A 19,288-nucleotide genomic window follows, 5' to 3' on the forward strand; every position below is an offset into this window, starting at 1 on the left:
ACGTAACGGGAGGGGGCGGGTCCGGAGAAGCTGGGGCGGAGCCTCCTTTGAAGGAGTCAAAGCTTGGGGCGAGCCCCTTGCCTCCCGCACTTTCGATTCTGCTTGCAGCGGTATCCGTCCTGCTGACCGCCCGGGGGTGGGGTAAGGCTTCTCCGATCTTCCTTTCTTTCCCTTTGGGAGGCAAGGGTCGAGGGACCTTCATTGCCTCCTAGTCTTACGCAGACATTCGCGGGTTAACAGGCTCCACCAACGGCCTCGGGTTGCCTGGAGTTGAAATTCTTCAGTGAAATCGAGCTTCTGTGGCTGCTCCTCCACTCGGGACCCTGGCCGAGCCCAGGAGTACGGGCTGAAAGCAGCTTAGCCTTCTGGGGAGGCCGAGGTAGCTGCTCCCCACTCTCTCCAAAGCTGTGTATTCGCTCCCCTCAGGACTCTGCTGAAGGGGGCCAGTAGCTTGGCCAGCCCCAGTCCATGGCCCTTTGTTGGCCCTGCCCAACAAGCCCTTCTCCCCAAAGACATTTCAGAAAGCTCACTCTTGGCTGACCAGTGCCCTGGATCCCAGACCTGAATCAGGTGAGACTCTTAATTTTGACCCAGTAAGGTCTGAGTAAGGCTCACCTTAGGCTCGCCTACTCATTCTGCCACCACTCCTGGGCCTTTGAAGAAGAATCTGGATTTTTTTTTTTTTTAGCCTTTAATGAAGAATAGACCCTGACCATTGCTCCCATCCTTCCCCAAGCATTCTTTCCTACCCCACAGAAGGCAGAATGAAAGAGGTTTCTCTGCTCCCTTTCAGGGCTATTTTAAGGTTTTTAGGCACACCTGTGGCCAGCCTAGCTGCCTTTCCCCTGTTTCAAAGAATCCCTGCTTCCTTATTAAGCCAGCACCTGCCCAGAGGCTCAGGAATAGAAGCTTTCCTTCCACTCCCAGGCTGGGTGATCGCAGGCATTTCTGCTTGGGTGTCCTAGACACCTCTTCAGAGTCCTCTTGTTGCAGAGGGTGAAGAGACTCTGGACTGCTGCCTCCCCCACCGCGCGCCAGCCCTATCCACTTCCTTCCCTTGAAGCAAGTGACAGCTCAGCAACTTTCCCAGAACAAAAACAAGTGTTCTGCCATTCACTTCTGGAAGTCCCTTCTAGTGAAATAACTTCTGCTTTTCTTTTCTCTTCCCTCTTGCAGGCAGTTTGAGCTCCCCTGCAGTAATGAAAAACATGCTGAGATTTCTGATCCCAGAGTCCCATATAACTGCTCAGTTTTTCGTATCCTAGCTTCCATGGGTGGGAGCTTGCTGAAATTGGGGTGGCACTCCTTGCCAATCTTGAAAACCCCAAACCAAAGTAACATCCGGTGTCTGTGCTAACAAGCTTAGCACCGAATTTTGTTCTTTTCTCATTAGCGAAAACTCCCCCTGAATGATGGGTGAGACATTCTCCCACTTGGGCTCTCGGGAGGAGAACAAGTCCATCCTGCCCCGAAGCCCAGCCACTGGCAGCAAGGCTGCCTGCTACTCCAGCACCCGAAGCAGCAAGTCTTTTTGTTTTCCCGTGCCTTGTGAAGGGGCTGCCAGTGCCAGCTTTGTGACTTGTCCCACCTGCCAGGGCAGCGGGGAGATCCCTCAAGGTGAGTGGCCCAAGGCTTTAGAGATAGCCTGGAATCCAGAAAAAGCTCTTAGCAGCCAGCTGGTCAGGCCCGTCTGAGTCTCCTTGAATGGGGTTGGGTCTCCCAGTTCTGGGTCCCCCCATCCCACTCCAGGCCGGCCAGCAAAATGTTAACTTTTAATCTGCCCTCGCTGCAGAGACACCTGCCCCCTGCTGCCCCTCCTGCCCTAGTTGTTCTTTCCAGCCCAGGGGGTCTCCAGCCTCCCTGCTCCCTTACAGACCCTGGGTCTTAGGATTCAGGAAGTTACAAATGACCTCTCCAAAGTCTCATTTGCTGGTGCATTCCGGAAATTCACACCTGTTAATGAAAAATCTCACCTCTATCTTAGAGCTGACAGAGTGGAGTTGCCATCTCTGTCCAAGGTCCCCAGTCCTGCCCTGGGGCAGAGGTGGCACGCTTCTGACTCTGTGGAGTGGAGGGGTCCTTCTGGATAGTTGGCACAGCAAACAGTCCTCATGCATACTTACTTCTTGGCCCTCTCACCTTCTTTCTCTCTACAGAGCTAGAGAAGCAACTAGTGGCTCTCATCCCCTATGGGGACCAGAGGCTGAAGCCCAGGCACACGTAAGCCCTTCTTTTCACCTGAGCTCCACAGGGGCTGTACTCATTGTCTCTCCCTTTCTGCCTCCCCACCCCCATTCCCAATTCTTCTCCATTGGAAGCCTCCCTGAGTTCGGATATACTAGCTCCATTTCCGGGGTTTTTTCCTGGTTTAAGAAGTTTGGGGCATAGCAGATGCCACCTGAGGGCACTTGGGTGTCTCCTGAGCTTTGGTGCTTCCAAGAAGCGTGGCTCCCTTGTGAAAACAGAGAGGATCCCTTGACTCTGCAAGTACTTTCAGGAGGGAGGGAGTGGCCTTAGCTGTAGTTCATTTGGGGAAGTTATTTTTCCTGCGAGCTTCTCTCTGTTGTGGCAGTTCAGACCTGCTTGTTCTCTTCCCAGTTGAGATGGAAAACTAGCTGCTCCCTCTTCTGAGATACTTCAGAACCTCAAAGGCAGCCCTGGGGTTTCACTGGAGGAGGGGCAGGTCATGACCCTGTTTGTGCCACCACCCTGCCCTCCCTGACCACTGCACCAGCATCTGAAACTGCCAGTGCCCCGCATAAGATACTAACAAGGTGCTACCTCACCCTAATGCAGATTCTAGTTTTGAATTAGAAGGACAGACGATGAAAAAAAAAAAAAAAGAAGAAGGACAGACGATGTCCTGTTCTGAGTATTAATTTTAAAATTCAGAACTCTCAAGTTCATGTGGACATGTCTTCCAGTGGTAATAGCTGGCATTTGTTGAGCTTTTGTTATGTGCCCAGAAGCTGGCTCTGGTGCTTTTTCTTGCATTAGCCCATAACACATTCTGTGAGGTAGGTCCAGTTCTCTCCATTTTACAGACAAGGAAACTGAGGCCTAAAGAGGTTAAGTGGGTTGCTCAGAGAACTGGTCCAGTGGGTAAAGAGAGGTGGGGATGGAAGCCAGGCTGCTTGCCTCAGTCCTGAGCTCTGACTCAGTTGGGGCTGCATCTGAACCTGGGCTGGTCCTCCACATCTGGGGAAGTAAATGTGCAGTCACAAGGGGCTTGCGCAGGGGAGAGCCTTGTGTAGGGACTGGAGTGTCCGTCTCTGCCCACATTTCCGTGGTACTCAGACTTATGTACTGCTCGATCCCGGGGCCTGCTTTCCCACAGGAAGCTCTTCGTGTTCCTGGCAGTGCTCATCTGCCTTGTGACCTCCTCCCTCATCGTCTTTTTCCTGTTTCCCCGGTCCATTGCTGTGCAGCCTGCAGGCCTCAACTCCTCCACAGTGGCCTTTGACGATACTGATATCCACGTCAACATAACGGTGGGTGGATGCCCACACCCCTGAGCTCCATGCTGCCTTGCTGGCAACTCCTCTTTGCCCTTGTCCGGTGTTGCAGTCCTGGACATAGGTAGCCAGAGATCTATGGCACCCAGAGGGTGTAAAAGCCTGGGGAGAAGCAAGGAGACACCACGGGCCATGTAACAGATTGTGCAGGATGAGGATGGTACACAATGAAGGGTCAGAATCGGGGATGTAGGGGGAGAGAAAACGCAGGTGTGGGAGGCAGGGCATGTCTGAGACTCCCTGGGTGGGCAAAACCGAACAGAGGTGCCTCACAGGATGAGACTGGATCATGTGCCAGCTTATTGTCTCCTCCAAGGGACTCCTGGCACTGGGCTTCAGCAGCTGAGACCCACAGTGGGAGTGGGGCTCAGTCAGGCCGGGGCGGGGGTGGGGGGGAGGCAGGCGTTTGGGAAGCTACTTGACTTCTTTTCAAGGATGGTGATCCTTCCCACTTCCCTTTCCCTTGTCTTCCTCCTCAGAATATCTTAAACATCTCCAATAGCAACTACTACCCCATCACTGTGACTCAGCTGACCATCGAGGTTCTACACCTGTCCCTTGTGGTAGGGCAGGTCTCCAACAGCCTCCTCCTCCACATCAGCCCTTTGGCCAGTGAACAGGTGATTCCCTTTCCATGTGCTTGAACATGGGTGGTGGTCGGAAGGGGTGGCTGGGGCTGAGGCTCACCCTGTGCACATTTGGTTGACAGATATTTTATGCAGTGACCAACAAGATCAAGGATGAAAACACATAGTAAGTATGTCCATAGTAAGTATACCTTGATCTCTTCTCTCTTAGCCTCTTTCCTGTTGGAAACCCAGTCTTCATCCCTACTAGACTTCCTGACTCCTTAACAAACCCTGCAGCCAGCATTTGGCCTCCACTCTTGTGGCCAAGGCTGCAATGTGCAAGGAATTCAGGGTCACCCACCTGTTTGGACTTAGGTTGGAATGAAAACAGGCCAGAATTTGGTTAATTCTTACAATATGTGACCTCAGGCTCTTAAGCCTGAATCCCTGAGAAAATGAATGTCTTGTTTTCTGTTGAGGGGGAGGGGCTAGTACACACCTGGGCCAAGCCTGTGGGGCTTGGAGAAATGCAATTGCAGCAAGGGTGACATGCTCACCTTAGGCAGAGGGAGAAAGAGTGGGAGTGGCATTTGGGGGCCCTGATGGGAAAGAGCCCAGGAGACGACACTGGGGCCTGCAAGGCTGCCAGGCTGCTCAGTGTGAAACGCGGTCCTGTGTTCTTTCTCTCAGCAAAATCTGTTCCTGGATGAAAATCAAAGTCCACCATGTGCTTTTGCACATCCAGTAAGTAGGGCTTCGAGCCCAGGGGTCCATTCTCCCACTTCTCACCCCAGTCTCCCCTGTACCTTGTGGGAGGAGTCATTCAAAGCTAACTCCATTGATCTTGCGGGCTCTTGGGAGTAGCAGGTCCAGCCCCTGCGCTAGATCCCACCTTGCTTATAAGTCACAGAGCTGTCTGGATCACAGGTGGGACAGCTGTCCCAGGCACCTTGGTAGAGTAGGGAGTGGAAGGAAGAGCGTGGGGTGTTTGAGGGAGCCCACCCTCCCCAGACAGCAGAGCAGGGCCAGAGCTTCCTCTTCCTCCCAGACAGAGCAACAAAGCCTGTTTCCTCTCCAGGGGCACCCTGACCTGTTCCTACCTGAGCCATTCAGAGCAGCTAGTCTTCCAGAGTTATGAATATGTGGACTGCCGGGGGAATTCATCGGTGCCCCACTTGCTGCTGGCCCCTCACCCACCATGACCTGTCTACTGTTCCCAAACTCCAGGCCCCTGCCAGCCTGGGCTGTATATCCCAGTGCCCAAGGAAGAATTATACAAATTACAGTGACTTTGCCAAAGGAAAAGCCCTGCTTTGTTATACCTCCCCCAACCACACACCCCCTCAGCACAGGGAGTCCTACGTGGAAGTTAACTTGACACATACATGCACGCATGCTATTCACATCCTCTGATTTCCACAGGAAAAGAAGTCTGGTTCTTCTAGCAGCCAGCACCAGGCTTTTGCCTTGGTCTGTCTTAAGGAAAATCTGACCTGATATGTATCCAGAGCTGCCTTAGAGTTCCCAGAGTGGTCCCTGCCCTTTGTGTACTGAGCACCTTGGTTGCCTAGTGCCTCCAGGGCTGGCCTTCCTGCCCTTCTTGCCTGAAGGGGAGAAATCTTTAATTTTATCTCACTTTTAAAACATGGATCTTTTTCAAGTTCTCCACCCAGGGATGGGAAAGTGACTTGAGGGACATCCATGCTGCCTCGTGCCTTCCTGCTTTTGTCATGTGACAAAGTGATAGTGATAATCTGCTTTTGTCCTGGTAACTTGTGCCCTGACAGCAAGATTAGCAAAGCCCTTTGGCTCTGCATCTTCCCTGGTCAAAGACTGTTCCAGTTCCTAGGAAGACAGAGCTGTTCTCTGGCTAAAGCTTCTCTCCAACAAAGTTCTTTTATTCTGGTCACAGCAGAAGCAGAAGTAGTAAGGGAGGAGAGGAGACACCTCTCCTATACAGGGAGGCACCCTCCACCTATACAAGAAAAACTGAGATGAAGCCAGAGTCATTTGGAAAGAAGTTTATTGAAGTTAGGTTTCTGGCTGGTGGTGAGCCCCCAACCCTGAGCCCATGTGAGTGGACACTGGTAGGTCAAACGGTGGTGCCAGCTGCTCCTCCATGATAGCCTGCAGAGGGGGAACTGTCAGGACTTGGCCAAGCTGCTGGGCTCTACAGCATCCCTGGCTTAGTTCCAGGGCCCATCTTCTCCCAGAGGCGTCTGCTTTCCTTCGGGTGTTGACAGGATGAAACTGCACATGAGTAGGGACTGGTCTCAACCTCTCTTCTCTGCTGTCACTCAGATGAAGCAAAGTCCCAGATGATGGAGGGTCCCACTGGGCTCCAGATGGAGGCGGTTGGTTGTATTGCTGAGCAGGAACTGAAGGTGGCTGTGGTTTTCCTTGGGCTGGGAGATGAACTTAGGTGGTGGGGAAAGCTGAGTGCCATTTTGGATGGATGGAGAGGAGGCAGTGGTGACAGCACCCGGCTAGCTGGCTGAGCAGACAGGAAGAAAGGAGGAAGGAGGCTGTCCCGTCCTGTGTCCCCGCTTTCATGCCGGAGTGAGTAGAGTCAAGAAGGTGCTGGCAGGAGCACCAAGTCCAAAAAGGCCAGGCTGGAGTTTCTGCTGTGTGTAGGTTGCCAAATGTAAAGGATATCTATTGTATTCAATAAACTATACTTTAAAAAATAATAAAAATAAAAAAATAAACTATACTTAACAATGTTAAAAAATAAAGTCTCCTGTGAGTGGGAGGAGAGCTGGATGACACTCCCAGCCTGTTTCTGAGCTTCCGAGTGAGTACCAAGCTCTCTTTCCCAGGCCCTAAGCCCCTCTGCTAACCTGTCCAGCTCTTTTTGCTTCTGAGAGCTTGCTCCCAGGAGCTGGCTCTCTCCCTTTCTCATTGTGTATCTCTGAAGCCCCCTCCTGGCTTTAATATTCTTGGTCTGTGCCCCCTCAGGAAGCACTCCACACAAGGGCCCTGGTCCCTGGCAGTTGGTGTGGGGGCAGTCTGTGTGGGCTTTGATGAAGGGCCCAGGCATCACCTGTCTAGCCCCAGGTGCAAAGGGGGGCAGGCTGTGGGATCCTAGGTATCACCTTCAGGAAGTGGTAAGGGCGGGTGCCTGGGGCCTTTGCAGCCTGACACCTCTGAAAGGCTGAGGTGGGGGAAAGGAGAGGCCTGTGGGGTTTTGTGGGCAAGTCCTCCTCCCCTTCCCAATATCAGGTGTCCTGTGCTTGAGGCTACAGCCCCCCTTTCCTCTGAGCTCTTTCCACCCCTGCCTCTGATCATCCATGCCACACCTCAGAGCCCACAGTGGGCCAGGCATTACACTGCACTTGGTGGGGCCCTGCCTGCCACCTGTAATACTGCTCCAGGCCTGCTCCAGTATGATGCAAACCCTCCTTCCCCAGCTGCATCTCAGTAGCACTGGCCTTTGGGGAGGGGTGATGGTTCCAGTGAGAATCTTAAACCTAAAGTACCAGCAGAGGCACCTGGGTGGCTCAGTCAGTTAAACATCTGACTCAACTCTTGGTTTTGGCTTGGGTCATGATCTCAGGGTCTTGGGATCAAGCCCTGCATAGGGCTCTGCACTTAGCAAGGAGTCTCCCTGTCCTCTCCCCGTGGACATACATGCATTCTCTCTCTCTCTCTCTCTCTCTCTCTCTCTCTCTCTCTCTCCCCCCCCCTCTCTCTCTCCCCCTCCCCCTCCCTCCCTCCCTCCCTCAAATAAAGAAAATCTTTAAAGCCCCCAACACACCTGACATTGCTAAATAAGAGCCAGCAATGGAGCCATAGACTTGGGAAGGCCAAGAGCAAGTTCTCCCATTGGCTTTGCCTTCAGAAGCATGGAATCACCTACTTTCTTCTCCCACCACCCCCTCCACCCACTTCTGGGTCCTCATGCCCCCTTCTCTTCATCCCCATCTCACAGAGCTGACCAGCCTCTTGATTCTTTTTAGGAGGAAATCACATTTTATTCTCAGCTTGCCTTCTCTTCTAGAGTGGATTAGGAGGGGGTCACATTTGAAAATGGAGATGCTCCGAGGTGAAAAAAGGGTGAGAAGGCATTCATCTGGTGTGAGGGGGGGGCGGTTTGTTTTTTGTTTTTGTTTTTTGCTGATGCCCAGTGGGGTTGAGGGTCTATCTCTGGATCACCACTGCTGTGTATAATTCGTTGACTGAGAAGAGGGAGAGAGAGGAGGCAAACTGGGTTAGTTAGCTGTTTCTGGGCCTTCTGTTCCAAAGCATTGCATCCAGAACATTTATCCCAGAGGAATCAAAACACAATGAAGCAGCCCAGTCCTTATCATCAGGGTTTCTCATCCTTTGCGTCTATGTCAGAGAAACCTTCTTTCCAAAGATTGTACTATGTCATGTCCTTCTCATCAAAGTGACTGCTCTGGGCTTTCAAGGCCTGGATTGAGCCAGGTTCTAAACTGGGGGGTTTATGATGCCTTCTCTTTCAATTGCCACATTCAGTGGTCCTGACACTTCTATTAAGGAAGTGGTATTATCATTCTCATTTTATGCATGGGGCAGATGAGGCTGAGATGCAATCACTACTGGGAAGAGGTGATCCTGAGACTTCAAGCCTGACTTCATGCCTTGCCTTCCTCCTGCTCCAGCTGCCTCCACCCCAATCAGCACTTAAAACACCCCTCTATTTTGCTTCTCTGGCAACTGTCCTGTCTGAATAGATTTGTCAACCCCTCCATTTCGTTGTGTTTTGTTTTGTTTTGTTTTTTTTAAGATTTTATTTATTCATGAGAGACACAGGCAGAGAGAGAAGCAGGCTCTATGCAGGAAGCCCGATGTGGAAACTCGATCCTGGGACTCCGGGATCACACATTGAGCCAAAGGCAGAGGCTCAACCACTGAGCCACCGAGGCATACCAACCCCTCCATTTCTGCTTAGTGCTGAGCAAGAGGCCCTCCTAGACATTTTTGTGAAGGCAACAAATGGAGAAATAGGCCATCCAGAAATGACTATATAATTGCATCTAAAGGGATGCCTAGGTGGCTCTGCCATTGGGCACCTGCTTCAGCTCAGGTCATGATCCCGGGATCCGGGATTAAGTCCTACATCTGGCTCCCTGTGAGGAGCCTGCTCCTCCCTTTGCCAATGTCTCTGCCTCTCTCTCTCTGTATCTCTCATGAATAAATAAATAAATCTTAAAAAAAAAAAAAGACTTTATGGAATTGACTTTATAAAATATAAATAACTGCAGCCCTTCACCAACAAAGCCTTTCTAGATTACACACACACGCACACGCACACACCCGGTCTACCTGCCTTTCATACTGTCTCACCGTGAATCGTGAGTGCTCCATGTATTTATCTGGATTAGATTGGAATGATTTCCTGAAACCTGATGATAAAGCACACGTTACTCATCTGACAGTTTCTGAAAAATGGAACATGGCAGAGCTGGACTCTCTACTATGTGTCTGGGGGGCAGGTGGCAGCCCCTCCCTGGGGCAAGGCACAGACTGAGCCCACTCTGAAAATTCACAACCGGGAAGCTGCGCTGTGATTCCCTGTTCCAGACTTCCTATGGCTCAGTACATCTCTTGTTGCATCTGCAACTCAGATCCCACCCTCACCCCTCTGACACCCTCGCCCAGAGGCAGGGCTGCCAACTTCACAGCCACTCCCCGCAAAAGTCAGCAGCCTCATTTGCACCCCCAGAGTGATGCAAACGTCTCGGGGGGGGGGGTCCCCCCCAAACAAGGGCCGTAGGTACCAGGGAGAGTCTGTGACAGTGGGAGGATAGCTATGGATTCTGGACATAGGGCTGGGGTGAGAGCAAGGAGCTCCCCCTCATCACTTGCCCTCCCAGGTGTCTCACTTACTAGGGCCTTGCAGGGGTTTTATTCCTCCTAAGAATCTGTTAATGTTGGATTGCTCTCCTGCTTGATGGGTCCCTACTGAGCCAAGCTGGGGACCTGGCTTTGAAGAATCCTGCAGACTGTGCACAAATGTGAGAGGCTCTCGGGCATTCTGTTGCCTCGACTGAGGTGGCGGCGGCGGCATCTGTGACTTTTCAGGGAGCTGTGGTTGCGCTGGTGGTGGCCTGAGTGACATCTGTTCCTGTCGCAGCTCCCGTGGGCGCTGGGTTTTTCTCTCAGATTGCAGTTCCTCCTCTTGGAGTTTCTCCAGTTCCTGACAAGAAGCCCCTGGCAAGTGGCATCCTTCTCCCTCCCCTCCCAGTCACCCATCTGCCAGTGACTCTGCAGGGAGCAAGGCAAGCAATCACTGGAGATGCAGAGGTGGCTGAGGGTCTCTGTTCCCTGGAGTTGGAGGCTGGGCTCTCTCCCTTCACCCTCCATGAAACCCGAGAACTGTTTCATGTGACAGTACCCCCTAGCACAGCCCCAGCCCTGGAAATGGCAGTCTCTGAGCACCTACCTCCTACCTTGGTAGCTGTGCACTGAATACAGTTTGCACTGCTGGAGAATAAAGAATACTTTCCTGCAAACACTCTGAAACGGGGGGCAGGGCGGGAGACCCAGGGTGGGTCAATCCCTTAAGTCTCTGCCTGCCTTCATTTCAGGTCATGATCTCAGGGTCCTGGGATCAAGCCCTGCATAGGGCCCTCTTCAGGGACCCTGCTTCTCCCTCTGCCTCTCCCCTCCCACCTGCTCTCTCTCTCTCTCTCTCTTTCAAATGAATAAATAAGCCTTAAAAAAAAAAAAAAAGCAAACCTTTGAAACAGCACGATCCAATAGAAATAAAATGCATGCCACAAGTAATTTAAAATCTTCTAGTAACCATATAAAAAAGTAAGAAGAAAACAGGTGAAACTAATTTTAAGATAGGTTAGTTAACCCAATACCTCCAAAGCATGTAATCAATATCAAAGTATTAATGAGATCGCTTATATTCTTTGTTTTTGTACTAAGTCTGCAAAAAAACAGCATGTATTTTATGTTTAACAGTACATCTTAATTTGGATATCACATTTTGATAAAATATTTGCCTTATATTTAGATGTCATGAAATCTACCGTTGAAAAAGATTTATAGGGCACCTGGGTGGCTCAGTGGTTGAGTGTCTGCTTTAGCTCAGGTTGTGATCCCAAGGTCCTGGGATTGAGCCCCACATCAGACTCCCCTCAGCGAGCCTGCTTCTCCCTCTCCTTCTGCCTATGTCTCTGCCTCTCTCTCTGTTTCTCATGAAAAAAATGAATAAAAAGAAAAGAAAAATATTTATATCTCTAAACATACTGTTCTAAACATACTAGAAAGCTTTCCCATACATAAACAGTATCTGTTTTTCAATTTAGATTTACAGGGATCCCTGGGTGGCTCAGCCATTTAGCACCTGCTTTCATCCTAGGGCATGTCCTGGAGACCTGGGATCAAGTCCCACATTGGGCTCTTAGCGTGGAGCCTGCTTCTCCCTCTGCATGTGTCTCTGCCCACCCCCCTCTCTGTCTCTCATGAAAAAATAAATAAAATATAAATAATTAATTAATTAATTTAGATTTACTGGGCAGCCCGGGTAGCTCAGTGGTTTAGTGCCTGCTTTCACCCCAGGGTGTGATCCTGGAGACCCAAGGTCAAGTCCCACGTTGAACTCCCTGCATGGGGCCTGCTTCTTCTGCTTCTGCCTGTGTTTCTGCCTCTCTCTCTCTCTCTCCATCTCTCAATAATAAATAAATAATTTTTTTAAAAATTTACATTTAAATTTAATTAAATGTTTAAATTGATAAATTTAAATAAATGTTTAAATTTAATTAAATGTATATAAAATTTTACATCCAGTTGCTTGATCTTGCCACATTGCAAGAAGGGCTCAATAGCACACAGGCTGGTGGCCACCCGAGAGAACACTGCAGCTTTAAAATCTCTCAGGCTCAGGGGATCCCTGGGTGCCTCAGCAGTTTAGTGCCTGCCTTCGGCCCAGGGCTTGGTACTGGAGTCCCAGGATCCAGTCCCGGGATCGGGCTCTCTTCATGGAGCCTGCTTCTCCCTCTGTGTCTCTGCCCACCCCCGCCCCCTCTCTCTGTCTCTCTATTTCTGTGTGTGTGTGTCTCATGAATAAATAAGTAAACCTTAAAAAAAAAAAATTCTCTCAGGCTGGACCAGCCAGGAGCCCCCTCTGGGCCTCAGCATAGTACAAAGCAAAGTTGAGTTACCCTAATAAACACACGCCCACACAGACACACACACACACACAGTCCACCCAAGAGAACATTAAAGGACCTTTCTTCCTACATTCAGCAAAACAATACTGACCGAATCACAGCTTCCTCCTAGGCATCTGTATTCCCTCCCCACTCCCTTCTGGGAAGCTCTGCAAGGAACCTGATGAACCTGGCCCCTCTCATGCACCTGCTCTTCCTGCTGCTGCTGCTGCTGCTGCTGCTGCTGCTGCTGCAGCTCTTCCTGTTCCTTCTGCTGTTGCTGCTGCTGAGCCATCAGCCACCTCCTCCGGTCCAAAGCCATCTGCCTGCGACGGGCCTCCCAGTGGTAAGCGCTGCCCATGATGGTGGGGGTGACCAAAGGCCTCAGAAGGGGTGGGGGCAGACAGAGCCCAGGATGCTGCCCCCACCTCCTCTGTTTCCTGTCACTCCCTCCCCACTCCCTATAACCAGAACCACCTCACAATGGGAGGAGGAGGCAGCAGTTTTCTAAGTTGCCTAGGGATTGTCTATAAACTACCTTTCTCTGTGAAGGTAGAAGACACCTTTCCACCCAAGCTTTGAGTTTCCATGCGCCCAGGGACAGCTTCCGAGTCGAGTCGGCTGGGTGATCTCTCTGATTTCTTCCTCCCAGCCTTCCCAGGATTCCACCATCCTCATCCGGCCCTCTGCTGTGCCCTTCCTCCCCACCACCAAAGTTCTCTGGACTTCCCCTTACCTCAGTCCTCCATCTCCTCCTACTGTACTGAGTCAAGAGGACAGAAAATATAAAACCCAACACAACCTCAAGGGGTCTGAGCCCCAAAAAGGCAGGGTGGCTAATGAGCCTGGGGATTTAGAACGCTGGGCTCAAGCCTGAGATCTACCTCTTCCTCTGACCCCAGAGAGCCTACCTAACATCCTGGGCCTCGGTCTCCTTGCCCGTAGAATTAGAAGGGTTTTACTTGTTACCTCCTTTGCAGGACTGGTATCAGGACCAAGTGGATTAATGGGTGAGGAATATACAAGACAAGGCAGAAAATTATCCAGCTACAGGCTGGTGTTTTTTTAATTCTCCTACCTGATTTTCATCCTCAGTAGGTGGAATGGCCAGGGGAAGGTATCATTCCTGCAACCCAGGGGCAGGTGCTGGGTAGGCTAATGACTGCGAGGCTACCTCCTACAGCCACATGCCCTTACCCACAGATAACAATCTTTCTAGAAGCTGCAGAGCCTGAGTCCAGCTTCAGGGCTGCAAACCCAGCCACAGCTTCAAACACCATGCTAGTGGAAAGCAGGGTGAGGTGGGAAGGTGACAAGGGAGAAAAGCACTTGAACCGGAGAACAGGTTCCCGAAGAACCTGTCAACTCGGGCAGCTGGTTGAGTGGAGTCCGCCTGGGCTGCGGAGTCCAACACACTCAGGCTGAATCCTGTTTGTGCCACCTCCTAGCTGGTGGTACTTAGGTAGGTCACTCAGTGTCTCTGAGCCTTTCCTGTGAGACTTTTTGTGTGGAGGCCACCTTTAGACAACAGGCTTGAGCAACTGTGAGCCACCACCAAACTGAATCCAGACAGGCCCATGGGGTGACCCGCCTCAAACTATCCATTGGCCCTAACTAACCAGTGGGCTACTTCCAACCAGACACAGTTACCAAAAAAGGGAAATTCCATACGTCCCCACACCTCCTCACCTTCCCTCTTTAAATACAGCCACCACTCACTACCTTGCAGACACTCTCTCCTCTACTTTCCTGCCCCCCACCCTTGCAGTGTATTCAATAAAATTCTATCCCCTTTGTTGTGCCTCAGGTGAACCCTTTCACTGCCCCCACTACTGGCCCCCACCGGATGGGGACCCCCTACATCTGAGGGCCCCCATCCGATCTGGGAGAGACACCACATTTTGGAAGATCCCATGGAATGCTTAGAAAGGGCCTGCCCTCACAGTGAGCAGAAGTCAATGCTTATGCCAGAGGAGAGATTTTCAAGGTGAATCCGACAAGATCGCGCCCTTCCCCTCTCCTGTGCACACTGCCTCTCCCAAACCCTACCTCTGACCTTAGACTTCCCTCCACCTGTGGGATTCTCCTCCACATCCCACTACACTCCTTTTAGTCTGGGTTTTAACTCTCTTGGCCCTTAGGGAACTTCCCCTTACCTGATTGTAGCCACTTGCACATTTGAAGTTTTAAATAAAGCTTGTTATTATCCAAAGCCCGGATCTTTGTTGTGAAAGGAATAAAGTATATTTAGAAGCATGGGACAGGTAAACCCTGTGAGATGCCAGCTATATTATCATGTGTACAAATGTGGCCTAGTTGCTCTGATCAGTTGACTCACCAGCAAAATAGAGATAATACCTCTCTATCCACAAAGTGTTGTGATGATTAAAGGAAATAATCCACATAGGCACAGGATTCAATCAACAGAGGCTTTTACATCCCAATCAACCCATCATAAGTTGAAAAAAAAAAAAATCTAGGTCGAAAGTGCATTTAATGCACTAGCCTACAAACCATCATAGTGTTACAGAACAAGCTATCATAGCTCCTAATTCAGGAAACAAACAGGTCCACCCTAGCACTCTCTCCTGGGGAATTTGGAGGTTGGCTGGACAAATCGAAAGCATAGGTCCTGGCTGGGTTTGCTAATACAGTTACCAAACAAACTCGGTTAAATTCTTCCCTGGAGAAGCCAGTAACTCAAGAGAGGAGGGTTTGGAAAAGAGAAAGGGAGAGATTTATTTTTGGTGCTAGCCGCTAAGGAAGGGAACAGGATCAGGCCTTAATAATGGACCTATCTGGGGGCAGCCCCCATGGCGCAGCGGTTCGGCACCGCCTGAAGCCTGGGGTGTGATCCTGGAGACCCGGGATCGAGTCCAGCATCAGGTTCCCTGCGTGGAGCCTGCTTCTCCCTCTGTCTGTGTCTCTGCCCCTCTCTCTGTGTGTCTACCAATAAATAAATAAAATCTTTACAAAAATAAAGAATAATGAACCTCTCCAATGGCAAGATGGACACCTAGAGTTTTATCAAGGTTCAGGAGGGTACATGCAAGAGAAAAGGCAGAGAGCATATGATCATGGATGGGGGTTGGTATGTGTTCAGCCCATGATTATGGGCATGGAAGGGAACATGTGAGGTGCAGTCTTCTAGACACTCCACTGCTATCAGGGCTTTTCTGGTCTGGCAATGGGAATGCTCCAGTCATTGTCAATGCCTTAAGAAAATGCAGTAAGAAATAGCCATTGAGGTCTGTGGTCGATCAAGAGGGTTTGCTGACTACCTTAGCCTAGTCTACCTGGGTGTGCTCAAAATATTACCTAGGATGCAAAGGGAACGTATTCAAATAAAAAAGCTGAAAGCTATCAGCAAAAAGGAGGAGGGGGAGACACAAAAGCAGGGAAAGGATATGTTTTGTTTTGCAGGAGCAGTTCCCAACTAGGAGACACTCAGCGGGCTGTTTCACCTGATAGCCCCTTACATGAGCCGGTTTGAGTTGGATTGGAGCCAAAGAGCTGGGAAGAAACCCTCCCTGAGTTGTCCTGAAGTTCCCTTTAGCTCATTACAATACTCCAAGATCTCCTCCTATGGATGGAGTTTTCTGCCATTTTTTAAATATGCTGTGTAAGCACTAGCGTGTTGACATGCTAGGCATGGCCAATGGAACTAAAGTGCTTATGCGAGGTCCCTGCCCCTACCCCCAGTACACTGAATAAAAGCTTCCTAACAAAGCAACAAAACACAAAGGGCGCCGAGGCAATGGAAGAAGATATTTACAAATGCCATATCTGATAAAGGCTTCGCATCCAAAATCTACAAAGAATTTATCAAAATCGACACCCCAAAAAACAAGTCAATTAAGAAGTCGGCAGAAGACCCAAATAGACACTTTTCCAAAAAAGACCTCCACCTGGCTAACACACATGAAAAGATGCTCAACATCACTCATCATTAGGGAGACAGAAATCAAAACCACGATGAAAAAAAAAAAAGACACGGTGAGATACTGTCTCACACCTGTAAAGATGGCTAAAACTAACAACACAAGAAACAACAGATGTTGGTCAGGATGAGGTTCAGAAAGGGGAACCCTGGTACTCTGTTGGTGGGAATGCAAAATGGTGCAGCTACTCTGGAGAACAGTACGGAGGTTCCTCACAATGTTAGAAATAGGACTACCCTAGGGACGCATGGGTGGCTCAGCGGTTGAGCGTCTGCCTTGGGCTCGAGATGTGATCCCGAGTCCCACATCGGGCTCTATGGGAGGAGCCCGCTTCTCCCTCTGTCTATGTCTCTGCCTCTGTGTGTGTGTGTGTCTCTCTCATGAACATATAAATAAAATCTTAAACAAACAAAAAAATAGCACTACATTGAGATCCAGCAATTGCACTACTAGGTATTTACCCAAAGGATATAAAAATACAGATTTAGGGATCCCTGGGTGGCGCAGCGGTTTGGCGCCTGCCTTTGGCCCAGGGCGCGATCCTGGAGACCCGGGATCGAATCCCACATCGGGCCCCCAGTGCATGGAGCCTGCTTCTCTGCCTCTCTGCCTGTGTCTCTGCCTCTCTCTCTCTCTCTCTGTGACTATCATAAATAAAAATTAAAAAAAAAAATACAGATTTGAAGGGATACGTGCATCCCACTGTTTTTGTTTTTAAGATTTTATTTATTTATTTATGAGAGACACACAGAGAGAGACACAGGCAGAGACACAGGCAGAGGGAGAAGCAGGCTCCATGCAGGGAGCCTGATGTGGGACTTGATCCCAGATCTCCAGGATCACGCCCGGGCTGAAGGTGGCCCTAAACTGCTGAGCCACCGGGGCTGCCCTTTTTTTTTTTTTTGATAGCAACATTATCAACAATAGTCAAACTATGGAGAGAGCCCACATATCCAACACCTGATGGAGGAATAAAGAAGATGTGCCTACACACACACACACACACACACACACACAGGAATACTACTCAGCCATCAAAAAGAATGAAATCTTGCCATTTGCAATGACACGGATGGAGCTAGAACACATTATGCTAAGTGAAATAAGTCACTCAGAGAAAGACAAATACCATGTGATCTCACTCACGTGGAATTTAAGAAAGAAAATAGACAGGAGTGCCCATGGGGCTCACTCAGGTAAGCATCTGCCTTCAGCTCACATCATGATCTCAGGGTCCTAGGATCTAGCTTGGCATCAGGCTCACTGCTCAGTGGGGAGTCAATTTCTCTTTCTCCCTCTGCCCCTTCGCCCACCTATTTTCTCTCGCTCTCTCTCAAATAAATAAAATCTTTTAAAAGAAAAACAGATGAATATATAAGAAGGGGGTAAAGAAAATAAGAGACTCTTACCGATAGAGAATAAACTGAGAGTTGATGGAAGGATGTCTGTGGGGGAGGGGCTAGATGGGTGATGGGTACAAAGGAAGGCGCTCCTTATGATGAGCACTGGGTGTTGTAAGCAAGTGATGAATCACTGAATACCACTCCAGAAACTAATATTGCATTGTATGTCAACTACCTAAAGTTTAAATTTGAAACAAATACTACAAATTTTAAAATTAGTTAATTTTAAAATCAATTAATCTAAAAATTAGTTAATTCATTACTTTTTATAAAGCTCCGGTACTAACCCCAGGAGAGACAGTGCCTTTTTTTTTTTTTTTTTTTTTTTTTTTTTTTTTTTTGTAAGCCAGCTCTATACCTTACATGGGGCTCAAACTCACAAGTCCAAGGTCAAGAGTCTCACACTCCACCGAGCAAGTCAGACGCCCCAGTGTTTTGAGGGCTATTCCCCCTGCCTCCTTACTTGAAACAAGTAATAAAACGTTCTTTGCTTTCAATAGTTCCTTGGACTGTGCTCAATTACATGCATCCCAAGCAGCAAACTCCTTGAGTTTGGTTACAAGAATACTTGTATTAGTTACAGTTGGGCAAGGTCATCTAACCGAAAGCCTACTTGATAACAAAGTGTTGACTATCTCGAATATCTCATGTAATTTATATCGAATACTGTACTGAAAGTGAGAAACAGGATGGCCGTACAGGTACAGAATGGTTGTCAGGGTATCAGTTGTTTACCCTCGAGATCCTGTGGTTAACCGGGAGCTGTGGCTGCCTGCTACCCAGTATCATGAGAGAGAATTGTACCATATATCGCAGGCCCGAGGACAGATCAAAATTCAAAATTCGAAGTACACTTCCTACTGAATGTGTATCATTTCATACCATGGCAGAGTCAAGACGGTGTAAAATGTATCATCATAAGTTGGGGACCATCTGTACAGTATTTTATAAATTTTTTTTTAATTTTTATTTATTTATGATAGTCAGAGAGAGAGAGAGGCAGAGACACAGGCAGAGGGAGAAGCAGGCTCCATGCACCGGGAAGCCGACGTGGGACGAGATCCCGGGTCTCCAGGATCGCACCCTGGGCCAAAGGCAGACGCCAAACCACTGCGCCACCCAGGGATCCCAGTATTTTATAAATTTAAGATGTTATCCATTGAGATTTTATGTACTTATGAAGGGAAGAAAGAGAAAAAGATGTGCAGCCACGTGTGAAAGAAGAAAGAGAAAGAAAAAGGAAGGAAGGAAGGAAGGAAGGAAGGGAGGAAAGAAGGACAGAAGGACAGAAGGAAGGAAGGAGGGAGAGAAGAAGGAAAGAAAGATCCCAAAATGAAGTCACTTGCCCCAAGACAGCAAATCAAGACTTAATTGCAGGAATGAGACTTTTAACCAGTCAGTCTGGAATTTTCTGATCAGCACCAGTGTGTAACCTGCAGGATGGCCCTCCAGCCTTTCCCCTCAAAGGCAGGCGACCTTGCCTGAAACACTCCTTTCCTGTGTTTTGGTAATGACTTCCTGCCCGTTCCCATTTCTGCCTATAAAAGTTTTCCATTTTGTACAGCTCTCCTGAGCCCCTTTCTACGTGCTAGGTGGGATGCTACCTAACCCGTGAATCCGTGAATAAGACCAATTAGGTCTTCGAATTTTGTCAGTTGAATTTTTTTTTTTTTTAACACATTTACTGGCAGTGACCAAGCAAACTTCTGACAGCATTTGAGGATGAGAAAC

The 19,288-nt window shown here is 49.3% G+C and overlaps 1 protein-coding gene across 4 annotated transcripts; it reads left to right on the forward strand.

The window, feature by feature from the left end:
* The first annotated feature begins 31 nt into the window (after window positions 1-31).
* Window positions 32-6,797, forward strand: TMEM106A (transmembrane protein 106A). 4 transcript variants are annotated; one of them, XM_041724546.1, is made up of 9 exons: window positions 32-141; window positions 241-570; window positions 1,394-1,617; window positions 2,157-2,220; window positions 3,338-3,491; window positions 3,995-4,135; window positions 4,225-4,268; window positions 4,775-4,828; window positions 5,163-6,797. In XM_041724546.1, exons 3-9 carry the CDS (start codon window positions 1,410-1,412, stop codon window positions 5,284-5,286), a joined length of 789 nt encoding a protein of 262 aa, XP_041580480.1. In that variant the 5' UTR covers window positions 32-141; window positions 241-570; window positions 1,394-1,409; the 3' UTR covers window positions 5,287-6,797. The 4 variants fall into 4 exon arrangements, with proteins under 4 accessions (XP_041580480.1, XP_041580481.1, XP_041580483.1 ...); XM_041724547.1 differs by having other exon boundaries at window positions 241-379; XM_041724549.1 differs by lacking the exon at window positions 241-570 and having other exon boundaries at window positions 71-141.
* The last annotated feature ends 12,491 nt before the right edge of the window (window positions 6,798-19,288 follow it).

The sequence above is a fragment of the Vulpes lagopus genome, chromosome 12 (genome assembly GCF_018345385.1).
Source record: "Vulpes lagopus strain Blue_001 chromosome 12, ASM1834538v1, whole genome shotgun sequence".
Classification (NCBI taxonomy): domain Eukaryota; kingdom Metazoa; phylum Chordata; class Mammalia; order Carnivora; family Canidae; genus Vulpes; species Vulpes lagopus.

Bases quoted from the DNA above. Each gene is read 5' to 3' on its own strand.
- TMEM106A (XM_041724546.1), top strand. From the start codon at position 1,410: ATGATGGGTGAGACATTCTCCCACTTGGGCTCTCGGGAGGAGAACAAG. The intron at 1,618-2,156 runs GTGAGTGGCCCA...TTCTCTCTACAG, and splicing joins CAGCGGGGAGATCCCTCAAG to AGCTAGAGAAGCAACTAGTG. The intron at 2,221-3,337 runs GTAAGCCCTTCT...GCTTTCCCACAG, and splicing joins AGGCTGAAGCCCAGGCACAC to GAAGCTCTTCGTGTTCCTGG.